At 46.9% G+C, this 17,813-nt stretch overlaps 1 protein-coding gene across 1 annotated transcript in view; it reads left to right on the forward strand.

Moving 5' to 3' along the window:
- The first annotated feature begins 201 nt into the window (after positions 1-201).
- The window catches only part of dhx36 (DEAH (Asp-Glu-Ala-His) box polypeptide 36), a 118,394-nt gene continuing 100,782 nt past the window's right edge, over positions 202-17,813 (forward strand). The window contains exons 1-5 of the mRNA XM_084311232.1: positions 202-616; positions 1,015-1,298; positions 2,421-2,536; positions 15,184-15,300; positions 16,406-16,661. Of these exons, the coding sequence (XP_084167358.1) occupies positions 586-616; positions 1,015-1,298; positions 2,421-2,536; positions 15,184-15,300; positions 16,406-16,661 (804 nt within the window). The 5' untranslated portion in view covers positions 202-585. The remainder of the gene's footprint in view (positions 617-1,014; positions 1,299-2,420; positions 2,537-15,183; positions 15,301-16,405; positions 16,662-17,813) is intronic.

Genomic DNA, 17,813 nt, shown 5'->3' on the forward strand with positions numbered 1-17,813 from the left:
ATAATAATAATAATAATAATAATAATAATAATAATAATAATAATAATAATAATAATAATAATAATAATAATAATAATAATAATAATAATGTTATTATTATCAGCAGGCCTAGAAGCATAGATGCACATGCTCGAAGCCACGTGATGTATTGTCCTGTCCTACCGTAAGGCATGCTGGGTATGCAGGCCCCACAAGGGCATGTAGTCTCTCCCCGGCAGGCAGCATCACATCTCATCATAGCTAATGTTTTGGGGCGCTGCTGTGTGTAGTTGACATTACTATTCACATTACGTTATGACCTATAGTATCTTCGTGTGCTTTTTCCAGTCCCACGTTTTCATTGAAGGTGTAATTTAGTCGACACAGCTAACGTTAGCTAACCGAGCTAATAACTATACGACTCCGTTGCTAAGCAGTCGTTGGACATTGAGTTATCATCCAAACTGATTCCTTGATAACTATAATAACGTCAACTGAACGTTACGGGACGTTACATTGGCTATCGGACGTTACACTGGCTATCGGACGTTACACTGGCTATCTGACGGCTTTGTTTACATAGCTTCGCTAGTCTCTGACGGCGCTATGAGTTATGGATATAGTGATGGGGGTGGAGGTATGTATATTTCTCCCCACCGTATGTATATTTTTTACTAACAGTATCCTCCCCCCATCATATGCATATAATCTCTGTTAGGATCTATGGGTAACAGTAGATGTATATTTGCATATCGTATATGTCACAAATGTAACCTGTATGTCATGTATGTCCGTCCCTATGCCATAAATGTCATGATGTCATTCATGTATGTTGTGTATAATGACGTCATAAACGTCACTATGAATTGAAAATGGGGGACCCTGATGTAAACAAGACGAAACGTCTTTCTCTGGTCTGCATCCCCTTAACAATTGTGTGTATTGAGTCGTACTGTATTGTACCCATGCTGCAATCTGTTAAATAACGTTTTCATTCATTCATTCATTCATTCATTCATTCATTCATTCATTCAGGTGGAAGAAGAGGAGGCGGAAGGGGAGGCCGGGGAGGTCGGGGGTTCGGTAGAGATGGCAGTAGAGAGAGGTGGGACAGAGGAGGAGGAGGAGGAGGAGGAGGAGGAGGAGGAGGTGGGAGAGGATCCCATAGGAATTCCGACGTTGGCGGTCATGACGACCAGGACCGCGGTGGTGATGGACAACAACGAGAGCGTCCTCCGGCACATCTGAAGGGGCGCGAGATTGGCATGTGGTACGCAAGATGGGGAGCTGTGAGGAGGAAGCAGGGCGACAGAAGATCGGTACGTCAGGTCACAAGGATGCTGCTATATATCTCCACTGTGTGTGTGTGTGTGTGTGTGTGTGTGTGTGTGTGTGTGTGTGTGTGTGTGTGTGTGTGTGTGTGTGTGTGTGTGTGTGTGTGAGAGAGAGAGAGAGATGGCAATGTAAATGTATGTATCCCCATGTCAATAGAAAAACACACGCTCACAGGTAAACTAGCCTTTGTCTGGTGACCGGTGGTGGCGTGTAGCCTTTTTTTTACAACGCATCCGCGTTTCCGGCCGCTCTGATTGGCCAGGTCATGTGACATGTATTGTGCGCCCCAATAGCTTGTTTGCCCATTTCCGCGTCGGAACAGCCTGCAAACTACCTGGCGTTCTATCGCCACGCTCTAAGACAAACTCTAACCTTAACCAACTTCGAAAGAGTGCCTAAGCTTAACCAGTGTAGAAACTTGCCGTCCCACGATTGGCGCTCATGTGTCACATGACCTGGCCAATCAGAGCGCAAAAAACAGGAACCCGGAAACGCGGATGCGTTGTAAAAAGGCTTCAAGCTGACCCGTGTCCCACCCGATATCAGGACAACGCGGCTTCAAAGCAGGGCCTTGACAAACATGGTCTCCTGGTTGGTACCCTTGCTTGGATACAGTTAGGCACACAAGTTAAAGGGGAACTATCTTATAAATGGCCTTTTTCAGTGTTTAGCATTGTTTCCTAGCTATGTGGACTTATATTAATATGATCTATGTCTCTAATTCTCATATTGGCGCATTCTTCCAATTCTCCTCTCACGATATTCACCCTCACTGAACTGAGTCATCTGAAAATGTGCTGATTTGTGATGTCAGAGAGACTCAGCTGCATAATAATGTGGCCCCATGTGGCTGCTGAGACTCACACACTCCACACAGTTCCCAAAACGGCTTAAGATCTTGAGGTAGAAAAATGCTGTTTTTGAGGACTTGATTAGAAATACAAAACAATGAATTAAAAAAAAATTAAAAATTACAGAGGTGTTCCATAAACTCACAGGAATTGTGTAAAAGTGCCCAAATAGTGAAAGAAATAGTAAAATAGTTCCCCTTTAACTTATAACCAGCTAGAAGTAACACTCCTCCATGTGTGTGTGTGTGTGTGTAGCGGGCAGTGGTCCAGATGGACCAGACCAGAGAGCAGAACATCACCAAGCTACTCAACTCGGTCCAGAATCACCAGCCTGCTCAAGGTGCCGGAGCCGCGTCTACGTCTGGTCACTGGTGAGGAGGACCGCTGGTGGTGTCACTTTTTCTGTTCTTAAAAAACGACACTAAGGGCTTGTTGTGTCCACACTCCACGGCGGACGACGTTTTATGAGTTGTCGTAGGGCTGGGCGATATGGAAAAAAATTATATCGCGATAACGATATGATAATTTTATTTTATTTCTCGATATCGATAATTATCGAATTGTTATAAGTATTACATTTTTTTTTTTTTTTTTTTTTTTTTTAACAACAGATGTATGTTTATTTTGCAGCAATTCTTTGTCGTTGCCGCCATCTTTAGTGTTACATCCCCTCACACTCCAGTTCTCAGGCTGCAGCTGGTTTAAAAGCTAAAGTAAACCGGCTTCTCTGCTGGCTGTGGCTCCAGAGGAGTTGAACAGTTCTGGCTCTGTTAGTTTATTTTCGATCTTTTGGCGCTTTTTTGGTGGACAAACCACCGCACATGTGCACCGTGACTCGTGACTGGAGTCTAGTTCTGCTAGCACACATAGCCTACTGTGTACAGACGGTTTCAAAATGTATTTTAAATTAGAAAGCAAACAAAATAAATGGACAAGAGAAAAATAAATCTCAATTTGGTCAGTATTGTCATTTGGACAAGCAAAGCCATTACTTTAAGTTGCAGGCAAGAAAGACAAGTCTGTCCGCTGCCCTGTTGCAGGCCAAAAAAAAAAAAAAAAAAAAATTATATATATAAAAAAAAACGATTTTTCGATTTTTTTTTAAATTTCAATATTCGATATCGATTATTAAAATATATCGCGATATTTATCGTTATCGTTATATCGCCCAGCCCTAAGTTGTCGGCTCCTTTCTGTCATTCATTTCTATGCTACAGACGCGACAGGCGCGCTCCTTTTCCCAGCGCCGCGCCTCGCGTTTTTAGCGCTCTCGGCGGCAGCGTTTTTGGGGGGCGGAGCGCTCCCAGCGCCTAAAGTTGAAACTAGTTCAACTTTTGGAGAGGAGCGGCGCTCATCAAGGTAACTTTTTCCGACCGACCAATCAACATCGAGCAAGTGGCGGAGCCGCGGCAGTCGCGAGACTCAGGAAAACACTCTGAGCTTTTTTTTTTTTTTGCTTTTCAAAGCGGTCCGCCTTGAAAAAAAAAACGTCCGCTTATGGACACGAGCCCTAAAACTGTCCAGCAGAAGTACCAGAACGTCAGGTGGGATGAGCATGGATTTTCTACTGTTACCTCCTCGTGGAGGCATGACTCTGACTATACAGATTGTTATTTGTGCAGAACTTGTCACCACAGCGCCCTTTTATGTACCTCTTAGAGTCGGGAGTCAGAGATTTTATTTGCCATCATGTATGGACGAATCCACATTGGAATACAGGTACAGAGCAAATGAATGAATGAATGAATGAAAACTTTATTTAACAGATTGCAGAATGGGTACAAATTACAGTACGGCTCAGTACACACAATTGTTAAGGGGATGCAGACCAGAGAAAGACGTTTGTCTTGTTTTACATCAGGGTCCCCCATTTTCAATTCATAGTGACATTTATGACATACTCAACATACATGACATCATGACATTTATGGCATAGGGACATACATGACGATGACATACAGGTATATAGTACTGTTACATTTGTGACATATATTGTAACTGAGGGGTACAATTCCCTGACTGTATTACTAGATATGATACTTACTACCACTACCTTTGTACTTAATATTCGGCCACCCAGTACACGGCATAAATATATTATGATGAACACTGTCACGTAGATGAAACGGATCCAACACAAATGTACGAATTAGAAATAGGTCTTTATTTCTACACAGCGATGGTGTGTAGAGCAAGCACTTAATCAAATCAATCACATTTATGAATGGAAATTAGTATGCACTTTTATGGCAAGAGTATTCGTCGGTATATCAATAGAGAATGTCCAATCTCTGAAGGCGCAGGTGGTACATATACGACCTGGAATAGTTAAGGAATAACAGCAATGATACTTTAATGATTATATACTGGACACACTAGGGGGGGTTAATCCGGTCGCTTGTAAGCCGACAGGAGTAGGAGGGGGGGGGGGTAGAATCCGGCTGCCTCATCCGGCCAAGGGTATCCCAGGTGAACCCACTGTAGTGCCGTTCAATGCGCCGGCGATCCTTGGACCACAGATGAAAGCAGGTGGACTCTTTGTGGGCCGGCGTACTCCGGTCCACGGAGGAGAGACGTGAAGCGACCTCGTCTTGCAGAGCGTCTCCTCACCTTGCGTCCTCTCCAGGGGGGGGGTTCCAACACACGGCAGTGTCGGGGGTCTTTATCCATGGAATAATCAAAGTATACAAAGCATAATCCGTGCCTGGGAAGGCGGGCTGTCGTCGGTAGAATAATCCGGTATACAGGTCCACTCGCTCGTCGGCTCTGGGGCTCCTCGGGTGCAGCTTCACGTGGGGTCAACCACCCTGGATAAGCAGCCAGTTCTCTGCCCGAAACGATGGGGTACTGACTACGGTAGTATTCTCACCGCACGAAGCACTATATATTAACAGACTATTATTAGCTTAATAGACTACGTCCAACTCGACGATTTAGTGCCAAATATGACTATTCAAATATTAATATACACGATGTCTCAATACCGATGGTAGGCGAACTTGGCCTTACTCCCACACGTGGCGTCGCGGGGAGGCTTTACGTCTGTGACTCTATTGGAGGGTAAGAAACTGGACTGAAAAGAAAGTCCTACTTTAGTAGCGCAGTATATATACGCACTATGAACAAATAGTCCCATTAGTGGTGCGGTAGTCAGATTCCTACGCGGAACTAGGACTTGTTCGTACATGTGGAGCGGTACGTTTGAACTGGGTCTGAGGGGTATGGCAGCCTGGCACCAAGGTCTCGACCAATAGTAGAATGGAGACTATTATGGGATGTTCAGTAGGCTAGAATGGATATTCAATGCATATTGTACAAGGAATATACAAGGGATATCAGGGAATATTAGAGAATATACAAATACAATTAAATATATATATATAAATAAATATATATATTCGGTTTAATCTGGCCCTTCACAACAGCCACCCCCTGATTGGTCCCAGACCTAATCAGTTAAACAGAGACAGATTAATCGCGTTGTCTATTTACACATAAGGGTTTGCTGTAGGGGTCAGTCAACTTCACAAAGTCATAGGGTTATAGGGTCATGGTCATCATCGATTGTGTCTGGGAGTCGGGGCAGTTCTATGAGCCTCGCCACGGGACGGGTGTAAGTGCGACCCTGGACGAGCACTTCAGCTGCTCGGACCTTGCCGTCGGCACCGGTGATCACTTTGCTTACGCGGCCGGCCGGCCACATAGCTCTGGGCAGTGATTGATCAATAATCATGACGACTGTTCCTTCTGTCAAATTGTCTCTCTGGGCTCGCTGCAGTAGAAGCAATTCTGCTTCCTCGTAGTTAGCTGCTGACATATCAGCGGGGGACTTGCACTCCGGGTGGTACCGCAGGAATGTTCTTTGTTGTGCACTCTCTATGGACGTGCAATCGTCTATGTTAGGGTCGGTGGAGGCTACGGTGCTCAATCCACAGAACACAGACTTCTTATTTTCCACCTCCTCTGGACTTGCTTCCCTCGGGATAGGCATGGGCCACTGTCCTTCCGGGAGTCTTAGGAATGCGGGGCCGTCACTGTAGACATTGCGACGGGTGAGGTCATCCAGGGGCATCCCCCGGGTGATGACGTCAGCTGGGTTCTGTTTTGTATCAACGTAGCGCCACTCTGTTTCTCCGGTTAACTCTTCGGTTAAGTCTTGAATCTCGGTGACTCTGACTCCCACGAAGACTTTGTACTTGCATGAGTCCGATTTGATCCAGGCGAGCACCGTCGTGGAATCTGACCACAGGATTGTTCTAGACACCGGTATGGTGAGCTCACGTTGGATGAGCGTGGCTAGGTGCGCTCCGGCTAGGGCTGCGCAGAGCTCTAGACGTGGGATAGATTGTTGCTTGCGTGGGGCTATTCTCGAGCGGGCGAGGACAAATGCTGTGTAGATCTCTCCCCCCTTCTCTTGGGCCCGCAAGTAGGCTACTGATCCGTATGCGACCTCTGAGGCGTCACTGAAGACGTGTAAGTCCATTTTACATGTCTCTGGCCTCACCGTGGGTGGGAAGTAGCTTCGGCACATATTAACGCCTGGGAGTGAGTGGAGCTCCATCTCCCACTCTCTCCAGGTGGATGCAAGGTGTGCGGGAATGGGGTCGTCCCAGCCCTGGTCCTTGTCCCACAATGCTCGTACAATCATTTTTGCCCTGGTGGTGTACGGTAGAATACATCCTAGCGGGTCATATTGTCGGGCGAGTGTTGTGTACACACTCCGTCTGGTGGTCGGCGCCGCCGCCGGCCTTCCCTGCTCCGTAGTCAGGGGCTTGTGTCTGTAGTGAAGCGAATCTGTTTTGAATCGCCACACCAATCCCAGGGTCATCTCCTGGGCTTCTCCCGGGATTGTAGCCATCCAGGTCTCGCTGCTGGCTGCCTTGTCCTCGGAGGAGAGGCTGCGCAGTACTTGCGGATCGCTGCTGGCCCACTGCCTGAGATCAAAGCCGCCTTTGATCAATGAGGCGCGGAGTTTAATCAGGAGAGCCTCGGCTTCTTCTTGGGTTGAAAGGCTTTGTAGACAGTTGTCTACGTAGAAGCTGTTCTTTACGCTGTGTCGGACCTCTTCGTCCGCTGCTGGGTCCTCTGCTACATGTTTCTGTAGTGCAAATGTAGCACAGCAGGGGCTGCACGTCGTTCCGAAGGGGAGGACTTCCCATTGGTAGATGGATGGGTGCTCATCTCCTGGCTTCTCTCTCCATAGGAACCGTAACAGGGGCTTGTCCTCCTCTACTAATCTCACCTGCAGGAACATTCCTTTAATGTCCCCGCTGATGGCCACCTTTTCCTGGCAGAAGCGGAGTAGAACGCCGAGTAGGGAGGGGCCGAGTGTGGGACCGGGCAGTAACTCTTTATTCAGATTTTGGGATCCGATCTGGTAGCTGCAGTTAAATACTATGCGGTCTTTACCGTTGTGATGGACCTTGTGGTGAGGCACGTACCACGATTCAGTGGTCTGGTCAGCCTCTTTAATGTCCATCTTTGTGACGTGTCCCGCTGTGATGAGCTTCTCAATCTCAGCGCGGTATACACTCTCTTGGGCGGGGTTCTTGGCTAAGCGCCGCTCCGTGTTCAGCAGGTACCGTTCTGTGGCGTCTGTCTTGGCGTGGAAAGTAGGCATTCCTTCTCGCCGCAGGAGTGGCGTGGCGTATCTCAACACGCCGTTGACCGGGACTCTCTTGGTCCCTGTCTCGAGGAGGTGAATGGCGTAAATGTCATCTTTAGAGCGAATGTCTTTCTTTCCGTTCTTAAAGGGCATTTGTTCCAAGGTCCATAGCCGCTCTACGTGTTGCAGGAGTGCGGTTTCTCCCTCTGTGACTCGGGAGTGGAGACATCTAGTGGCTGTACTTCGGTTGAGAGATTTGGCGAGCGGGCCTTGGAGAATCCATCCCAAACGGGTCTCGACTGCTGCAGGACAGCCTCGGGGTCCGGTATGAACCCGGTCTATCGGGACAATGAGGTCTGCATGGTCGGAGCCTATCAACAGGGTCGGCATAGCATTGTCTATGAGCGGGATCGGTAACTTGCGCAGATGTGCATATTTCTCCATCAGCTTGGCGACGGGGTATGTGTACCGCGACAGTCCTATTTCTTGGCTGGTGAAAGCGTCTGTAATCTGGTACCGTCGCTCAGGCTGGCCGCTTGCTGCGATAGAGAATGAGACATTCTCGCCCTTTATCGTCTTCAAATCTCGTCTTATTGTCCGAATTGTCATTTGGGTTTCGCTTCCCCGCAGCCCTAGCTGGGCCGCAGCGGAGGCGAGCAGCAGGGTCTTCTCTGACCCGTCATCGAGGACGGCGTAAGTGTCCAGGACTTTATTCTGGTAGCTTAGTGTCACACGCACTACTTTTAGGAGTACTCGGGCTCCACTGCTGCTGGCGGGATCGATGTACATGACGCTCGCTTTGCTGCTGGATGGTGCGGGTGAAGGGCGCCGTCTGTTACTGTCGTGAAGTATGTCCAGATGGGCTCCATCGCACTTGGTGCACCTTTTCTTTAAGCGGCATTCGGCTGCCATGTGTGAGCGCGCACAGCGAAAACAGCGCTTGTTGGACTTTATCCATTGACTTGCTTCCTCCGCGTTCAGCTTGGGGAAGGAGTCACATTGCGCTAGCCAGTGTTCTTTCTCACAGTAGGGGCACACTATCTTCCACTTCTCCGTTCTGGAGGGGGTACTGTGGCTCCTGCTGCTCGGTACTGACTCCGATTGGTGCATCACAGTCACCGATCTTCTTCCATCATTTAGTCGTCTGGTTCCTTCTCTGGAGCCAGGGGTGCTCCGTCCGAATGTATCTAGCCGTAGGCTGCTGACTTCTCTCGCCAGGAAGTCTGCTAGATCGAGGAGGTTCGGTTCGGGGCCATTCGGGTCTCGGTGGTCCCTCTGTCGCCTAAAACGCTCCTGTCGAGCGGGCGGCAGCTTCTCCAAGATCCTTTCCACATTTGAGTTGGCGTAAAGTTCATGCCTCCCCTTCTCTCTCTGCGCTCCCAACATCCCTACCAGGGACTGCACTCTGATGGACAGGTCGTCCAGTGCTCGATTGTCTATTGCTGGGGGTAAGCGGTCGATGTGTCGGATCTCCTGGATCACGTAATCCCATATGCGCCCATACCTCTGGTCCAATGCTACCAGCGCTGCTGTGTATGGGGTGGTGGAAGTCGCGTAGGCGAGCGCTATATTATGTGCGCGGGGTACCTTTAAGTGCTTCAGTAGGATGGCGTATTTATGGCGTTCATCCAATACATCCACCAACATGGTCTCCAGACACATGCGGAGTTCTGTATACTGGGCCCGGTTCTCTTGGGTGAAGTCGGGTACCATAGGCGGGCCAATGTATGACGCTGACTGTGGATACATCGGCGAGCGTTGGGGGAGAGGCCTCCTAGGCGAGTCTCCTCCCGCTCCTTGGTATGGGCTGGTACCGGCAGTGTACCATGGCCCGCTTGTCCAGGTGCTGTTCCTCGGTGCGGGTCGTGCGTCGTGCTCACCCGTGTATAGAGTCGGGGGTCTGTAGCGCAGCTCCGCGGGAGTATAGCCTGGGCTGTACCGGACCTCCTGGTCCGGTAGAGTACTGTGCTGTCGTCGGGCGTGGTTCTCCTCCTCTCCGTCTTCAGTTAGGTCATCCAGTGCTTGTAGTCTCTGGTTTAGCCTCTCCACAGGATATGCTGCTCCTTCCCGGTTGCTAGGTCTCGCTTGGACCGGTGGGGGGAGGTGGTCTGTGGGGGGTATAGACCTCGTCTGTTGGTCAAGTTCAGGGTTGTTTACTCGGCTAGGGGATGCCGCCCTGGAGGTGTGTCTAGACGAGTTCCTGGAGCCTCTGGCGGAGGGAGAGGGTGTTGTCCGTCTGATCAGCTGTTCTATTAGTTGCGCTTGCTGTCTGTCGCGCTCTGCGTCCCGTAGAGCACCAGCAGCTGCTCGCTGGCTGTCTGCTCGGTCTTGGGGCACATTCTCTTCTCTCTGAATGCGTCTTAGTTCTAGACGTATATGCTCTTCTTCGCTCCGCTGCTGGATCTGCAGTCGGTCGCGTTCAGCAGCGGCGTTCAGGCTGATGAGGAAGGCCTGCTGTAGGGTCCTCTCTGCCTCGCTGGGAGAAGGCGGTTGTATAGGGGAGCCTTCCCTCGGGGTACTCCTTGCGGAGCCTTGGAGCTCTATCTCCACGGTGCTCTCCCCGTCTTCTTCCGTGCCGAGTTCTCTCTCGGTAGCGTTGTATTCCTCCCGGGACTCATCGGGGACTACTTCTTCAGTACTGGCGGGGTGTGAAGTCATGTCTGGTTCCCACTGGTCCCCACCGTGAACTTGGTCAGTTACATTAGAGCCCGTAGGGGCCTCTATGGTCGGGGTAGTCTGGGCGTTGGGGTTAGACATACTTTTACTTTCTAGTTTTACCGCGTTTACTGTTAGTAGAAGACTAGGTTGTTGACTGACAGCGTAAGCCTCTAAGTACTGAGGGAGCCGTCGTTCGCGCTGCGGGCGTTGGTTAGGAGGATCGTTTCGTGGAGTGTTCATCATAGGCCATTTCAATATTAATAACACTATATTAATATTACACTAATTACCCTCCGGCTCGAAGGACCAATTGTAACTGAGGGGTACAATTCCCTGACTGTATTACTAGATATGATACTTACTACCACTACCTTTGTACTTAATATTCGGCCACCCAGTACACGGCATAAATATATTATGATGAACACTGTCACGTAGATGAAACGGATCCAACACAAATGTACGAATTAGAAATAGGTCTTTATTTCTACACAGCGATGGTGTGTAGAGCAAGCACTTAATCAAATCAATCACATTTATGAATGGAAATTAGTATGCACTTTTATGGCAAGAGTATTCGTCGGTATATCAATAGAGAATGTCCAATCTCTGAAGGCGCAGGTGGTACATATACGACCTGGAATAGTTAAGGAATAACAGCAATGATACTTTAATGATTATATACTGGACACACTAGGGGGGGTTAATCCGGTCGCTTGTAAGCCGACAGGAGTAGGAGGGGGGGGGGGGGTAGAATCCGGCTGCCTCATCCGGCCAAGGGTATCCCAGGTGAACCCACTGTAGTGCCGTTCAATGCGCCGGCGATCCTTGGACCACAGATGAAAGCAGGTGGACTCTTTGTGGGCCGGCGTACTCCGGTCCACGGAGGAGAGACGTGAAGCGACCTCGTCTTGCAGAGCGTCTCCTCACCTTGCGTCCTCTCCAGGGGGGGGGTTCCAACACACGGCAGTGTCGGGGGTCTTTATCCATGGAATAATCAAAGTATACAAAGCATAATCCGTGCCTGGGAAGGCGGGCTGTCGTCGGTAGAATAATCCGGTATACAGGTCCACTCGCTCGTCGGCTCTGGGGCTCCTCGGGTGCAGCTTCACGTGGGGTCAACCACCCTGGATAAGCAGCCAGTTCTCTGCCCGAAACGATGGGGTACTGACTACGGTAGTATTCTCACCGCACGAAGCACTATATATTAACAGACTATTATTAGCTTAATAGACTACGTCCAACTCGACGATATAGTGCCAAATATGACTATTCAAATATTAATATACACGATGTCTCAATACCGATGGTAGGCGAACTTGGCCTTACTCCCACACGTGGCGTCGCGGGGAGGCTTTACGTCTGTGACTCTATTGGAGGGTAAGAAACTGGACTGAAAAGAAAGTCCTACTTTAGTAGCGCAGTATATATACGCACTATGAACAAATAGTCCCATTAGTGGTGCGGTAGTCAGATTCCTACGCGGAACTAGGACTTGTTCGTACATGTGGAGCGGTACGTTTGAACTGGGTCTGAGGGGTATGGCAGCCTGGCACCAAGGTCTCGACCAATAGTAGAATGGAGACTATTATGGGATGTTCAGTAGGCTAGAATGGATATTCAATGCATATTGTACAAGGAATATACAAGGGATATCAGGGAATATTAGAGAATATACAAATACAATTAAATATATATATATAAATAAATATATATATTCGGTTTAATCTGGCCCTTCACAACATATATGATATGCAAATATACAGTACTGTTACGCATAGATAGTATATACATATGATGGGGAGGATACTGTACATTAGGAGGGGGTGGGTGGGTGGGAGATAAATATACATACGGTGGGGAGAGAATACCGTATATACATACGGTGGTGAGGAGACTACATTAGGAGGGGGTGGGAGAGAAATATACATACGGTGTGGGGAGAGAATATATACATACGGAGGGGAGGAGACTGTCTATTAGGAGGGGGTGGCGGGGTTTGGACATTTACGGTGGCCAGTTTCGAATTGTAGCCTCCCGTAGGTGCTCTTTTAGAGCGGTTTTGAATGTGGGTAGGGATTCACATTCCTTTACAGCTTTGGGTAGGGCGTTCCACATTGATGTGGCATAATTGCGAAACGTGTTTAGTCCCTTGTTTGAGCCGAATCTGGGTTTAACATGATTTGTGGAGCTCCCTCTGGTGTTGTGGTCGTGGTATTCACTGACCTTTGGGAAGTATTTTGACATGTACATGGGTACCTTAGTCGTATAGTGTATCTTGTAGACCAGGCCCATTGCAAGTTGCTGTACTCTGTTGTCTACTCTAAGCCATCCTAGGTAGTCAAAGTGGGCAGGGGTGAGGTAGGTTCTAGGAGTCAGGTCAAGTAGTAGTCTGACCAGTTTGTTTTGTGATGTTTGTAATAATCTTGTTTTTAGCGCCTTTGAGGTGCTTTGGTACCATGAGGTGCAAGCATAGTCGTAGTACCCTTGAATGAGTGCTCCTGCCAGAGTCTTCAGGGTATTCTTGTTTACCAGAGAGGAGATCCGGTACAAGAATCTAGTTCAAGTTGTTTGTGAATGAATGAAAACTTTATTTAACAGATTGCAGAATGGGTACAAATTACAGTACGGCTCAATACACACAATTGTTAAGGGGATGCAGACCAGAGAAAGACGTTTGTCTTGTTTACATCAGGGTCCCCCATTTTCAATTCATAGTGACATTTATGACATACTCAACATACATGACATCATGACATCTATGGCATAGGGACATACATGACATACAGGTATATAGTACTGTTACATTTGTGACATATATGATATGCAAATATACAGTACTGTTACCCATAGATCCTGACAGAGTATAGTATATACATATGATGGGGACTGGGAGGATACTGTACATTAGGAGGTTTGTTTTGTGATGTTTGTAATAATCTTGTTTTTAGCGCCTTTGAGGTGCAAGCATAGTCGTAGTACCCTTGAATGAGTGCTCCTGCCAGAGTCTTCAGTGTATTCTTGTTTACCAGAGAGGAGATCCGGTACAAGAATCTAGTTCGTTGGTTGACTTTTTTTATTACCTTGGATGCCATTTTGTCACAGGAAAGATTTGCCTCTAGGATGGAACCTAGGTATGTAATTTCATCTTTCCTTTGACAATATTGTCACCCACTGTAACTGAGAAGCCGTCGGTCTTGCTGAGTTTGTTATTTGATCCGAAGAGAATGGACTCTGTTTTACCCAGGTGTAATGATAGTTTGTTATCAGCGAGCCAGGTGCAGATACTGCCGAGTTCTGAGCTGAGGGTTTTTTCAACCTGTAACTTGTTCTTGTCAGAGACCAGCAGGGCTGAGTCGTCCACGAACAGGAACAAGTTGCAGTCACAAACTGACGACATGTCCTTTGCATACATTAGGAACAGTGTTAGCAAACACTGTGTGTCTACAACTAATCCAATACAGGAGCAGAGTAGAAACAGTACAGCATTTAAAAAAAAAACACAGACCGTATAAAAGGACAAATGCTAAAGTTGATATCAACATCCCCTAAAGTGCATATCATAGTAAAAGTGCATAATGCATAGAGGCACAATTTACATTAAAAGTGCGACTTAGTTATAACAAGATCGTGTGAGCTAAGAAGTGTTGTTTTTATGAACCATTCAGGTGGAAAAAGATCAAATTAAGCGGCTTGGGTGACGTGAGGGGGGAAGGGGGGGGGCAGGGCGTCCATAGATCCTTGCATTCTCAATGAGGGCAAGGGATGCTGCTTTTCACTAGGTTATTGAAAATGTTTGGTGGAAAAACCATGCCAAACAAATTGTTACTCCATATATACAACATCTCTAAAGTGTTAAAACATGTGAGGAGTAGGGATGTCCGATATTATCGGCCTACCGATATTATCGGCCGATATCGGCATTAAAATGTGATATCGGAAAATATTGGTATCGGTTTTCAAAAAAATATATATATATATATTTATTACATGGCGTTTTCACATTCGCCGAAATGCTTGCTTGTGATTGGTCAATAGCCCCCGACAGCGGTGAATTATTTTTCGATAACCACCGGTGATTATTGTTTTTCGCAGCTGGAGTAATCAAGCCCCACTGACACACACTGTTTCAGTGCAGCCAATCAGACACACCTGCCGGGCTGCCCGCGATAATAATAATCACTTTATTTGGGCTGACAGAGCCACAGAACAACTGCGATTTGTCAAATGAATTAGGTATATTGTTAGTAAGTTAGCCATGTAATAAGCGGGATAATGTATAGCTATACTCGGTCATCATCGCAAAATAATTGACCTTCACTGACGTTTAAAACACCTCGCAGAGGCAGCTCGGTATTTTAAACTCTGTCGGTCAATTATTTTGCGACAATGACCTCGTAGCTATACATTATCCCTTACATATATATATATATATTTTTTACATTTCTATAACCTTTATTTACCCAGGCAAGCAAGTAAGAACAAATTCTGATTTTATTTATTGTCAAAAGTATGCATAATGTTGTGTTAATTCCACAACAAGAGATATGTAATGTTAATTACCTGAAATTATTCCATTTGGTGGGGGGGGGGGGGAAACCCTGCATATATCGGTATCGGTTGATATCGGTATCGGAAATTAAGAGTTGGACAATATCGGTATATCGGTATCGGTAAAAAACCCAATATCGAGCATCCCTAGTGAGGAGGGCATCTTTTTAACATGTCAATGTATGTACTGTGTTTGTTGTGCAGTTTCTTTGATGGCGACGATCCAGAAGAGGATAAATGGACGGCTGTGGTGAAACAGGAGGAGGAGGAGGAGGAAGTTGGTGCAGGACAGAAGAACACCCTACCTCACAAACCCCAGCGGTAACCCGTCCACAGCCGCTATGCACCAGAACAATCTGTCCACAGCCGCTGTGCACCAGAACAATCTGTCCACAGCCGCTGTGCACCAGAACACACTACCTCACAAACCCCAGCGGTCACCCGTCCACAGCCGCTATGCACCCAGAACACACTAACGTCACGGTGACCAATCGCAGCCACTCTTATTGTCTGGGACCAAATACGGCCACGCCCCACTCCCAGTAAGACGTGGGAATCTCATGAATGGGTTTGGGGCGACGCTGTATACGGAAGTGGCTCTCAAGGTGACGATTAGACAACACTTTCTGTTGTCAGTAGATGGCAGCATTGGTTTAAAAATAAAAGGTGAAAATGTTGAAAACTACAACACTGCATTTCCCAAGAGCGTTAGCACAGGTCGCAGGTCACTGGGATGTGTCTATATTCTTCGACGTGATCTGAACAGCGGTAAACTATTACTGCGACCTCGGTATAGCGACCGCGAATGGTAAACTAATTATCTTAACGGTGGGTGGTAATCTGGTCGTTGTAAACAGCGACTCCTACAGGTCGGTCAGGGCGCCTGCACACACAGCGAGGAAGGGATCTGGGTGAGGTAGTGTGCCCTCCCACGCGTTACACTCACCCAATGAGAGTCCTCGCTGCCAGGTGAAAGATGTATCGGAGGGAGCATGTGATAGACTTCAGGGCTCCCTAGACCGGCAAGTAGGAGGAAAATGCGCGCAACGACCAGGAAGGGGAGGGGGGAATTGGCATAACGACAAAAATTGGGATGGGAGAAAAATACAAGAAAAATAGGAGAAAAAGTGGATAAAAAAAAAATATATATATATTAATGAAAACCATTAAGGGAAAGCTGTGATAGGCACTTATTTTCATTATTATTTATTCTTTTATTCTTTATTTTCTTTATTAACTATTCAATTACAGAGCATATCTTGCCTACATTGAATAGTTTTTTTTACTAACTTTAATATACTTGAAGTGTGCACCGTGCTGCTATATTATCTAGGAAAATACAAATGTCAGATTGGGACTCTGTATTTTCTGATATTCAATATGACTCCCTACAATTGATGCATCCTCCTCCTTTCTCCTCCTTCAGTTACTTCTCTGCGGCCGCGGTCAAAAGCGAGCCTCCGGACGAGTGGGACGCCGGCACGGAGGTCAAGGAGGAGGAGGAGAGCAGAGAAGTGACGGGGGGGCGACGGGTGCAGACGGGGCGACGGGTGCAGACGGGGCCTAAAGAGAAGGACCTGGAGTTCCTGCTGCAGGAGGTGGTCCGGGACGAGACGCAGGACGACCGCCTGAAGAGGGATCTGCGTGAGAAGAGGACGAACCCCAAGTACCGGGACATGCTGGTGAGAACGGCAACGAGCTGGCTTTTACTTAACGGAAGGCTCTGAAGAAATGACAAGGTACACTAGGTCAAGGTCAAATTGATTTATATATATTATATATATATATATAATATAGCATGTTTACAAACAACCGAGGTTGACCAAAGTGCTGCACAAAGTACAAAGGTACTGTCAATACGATGCTAATAAAAATACAACACAAGGTGCACAGTTAACACAACTTAAATAGTACTGCAAACGGTACTACACATATAACAGGTAAAAATAGAATTTAAAATGCCCAGTCAAATAGAAACACAATGACCTCTGTCTTATTGTCATTTAGATTGAGGAAATGTCAAGTCAAGTCAAGTCAGTTTTATTTATATATTGTAGCACATTTACAAATGACTAACAGCCAAACCAAAGTGCTTCACAACATGGTAAAAAAACAAACATACAATGCAATAAAATACACTAGAATTACAAAAAAGGTAGAGTACAGTACATACCGTATAAGAAAACAGGGGCAAAGTGCAATAAAAGAGACAAGAAAATTAGATAAAAAGTGCAGAGTGACAGCGGACGTCATGTATAGATGCTGGGCTAGCTCTGGTCATGTAGGTCCATCCAAATCTTTTATGTCACTCACTACGGCAAGCTAGCAGAGGCTGCAAAGAGTTCTTACACTTTCATTTTAAAGGAAGGAAGATTTGGACATCAGCAAAAACGGTGAACTTAAATGGTGTGCTTTCGAAGAATAGAACCCAGGGGCAGCATATATAAATAAAAGAATAAAGGCCCCACAATGGAGCCTTGAGGGACCCCACAGGTAAGAGGGGCCACATTGGAGGAAAATTCCCCAAGTACGACTGGAGCAACAAGAGGTCAGCACCTTTGATGCCTATGCAGTGCACTGTTCTAGGTGTGATATAAGTGTCACATGATCTACTGTGTTGAATGCAGCTGTCTAATCTAGAGTCACCAGGATAAATGGGGACAAGATCATTAAACACTCCTCACATAAATATAATGTTTCACTAGACATATGTATTGCGATTGCCCACTAGTGGCCCGCTTCTGGAGGTCAATAACGGACAAACTTTCAGATTTGTGTGGCTTAACTATCCCATTCACAGCTGTTACGCTACTCCTGAACGATATAACGACACT

The sequence above is a fragment of the Notolepis coatsorum genome (assembly GCF_963971535.1).
Source record: "Notolepis coatsorum genome assembly, chromosome: 1".
NCBI classification, from domain to species: Eukaryota; Metazoa; Chordata; class Actinopteri; order Aulopiformes; family Paralepididae; genus Notolepis; species Notolepis coatsorum.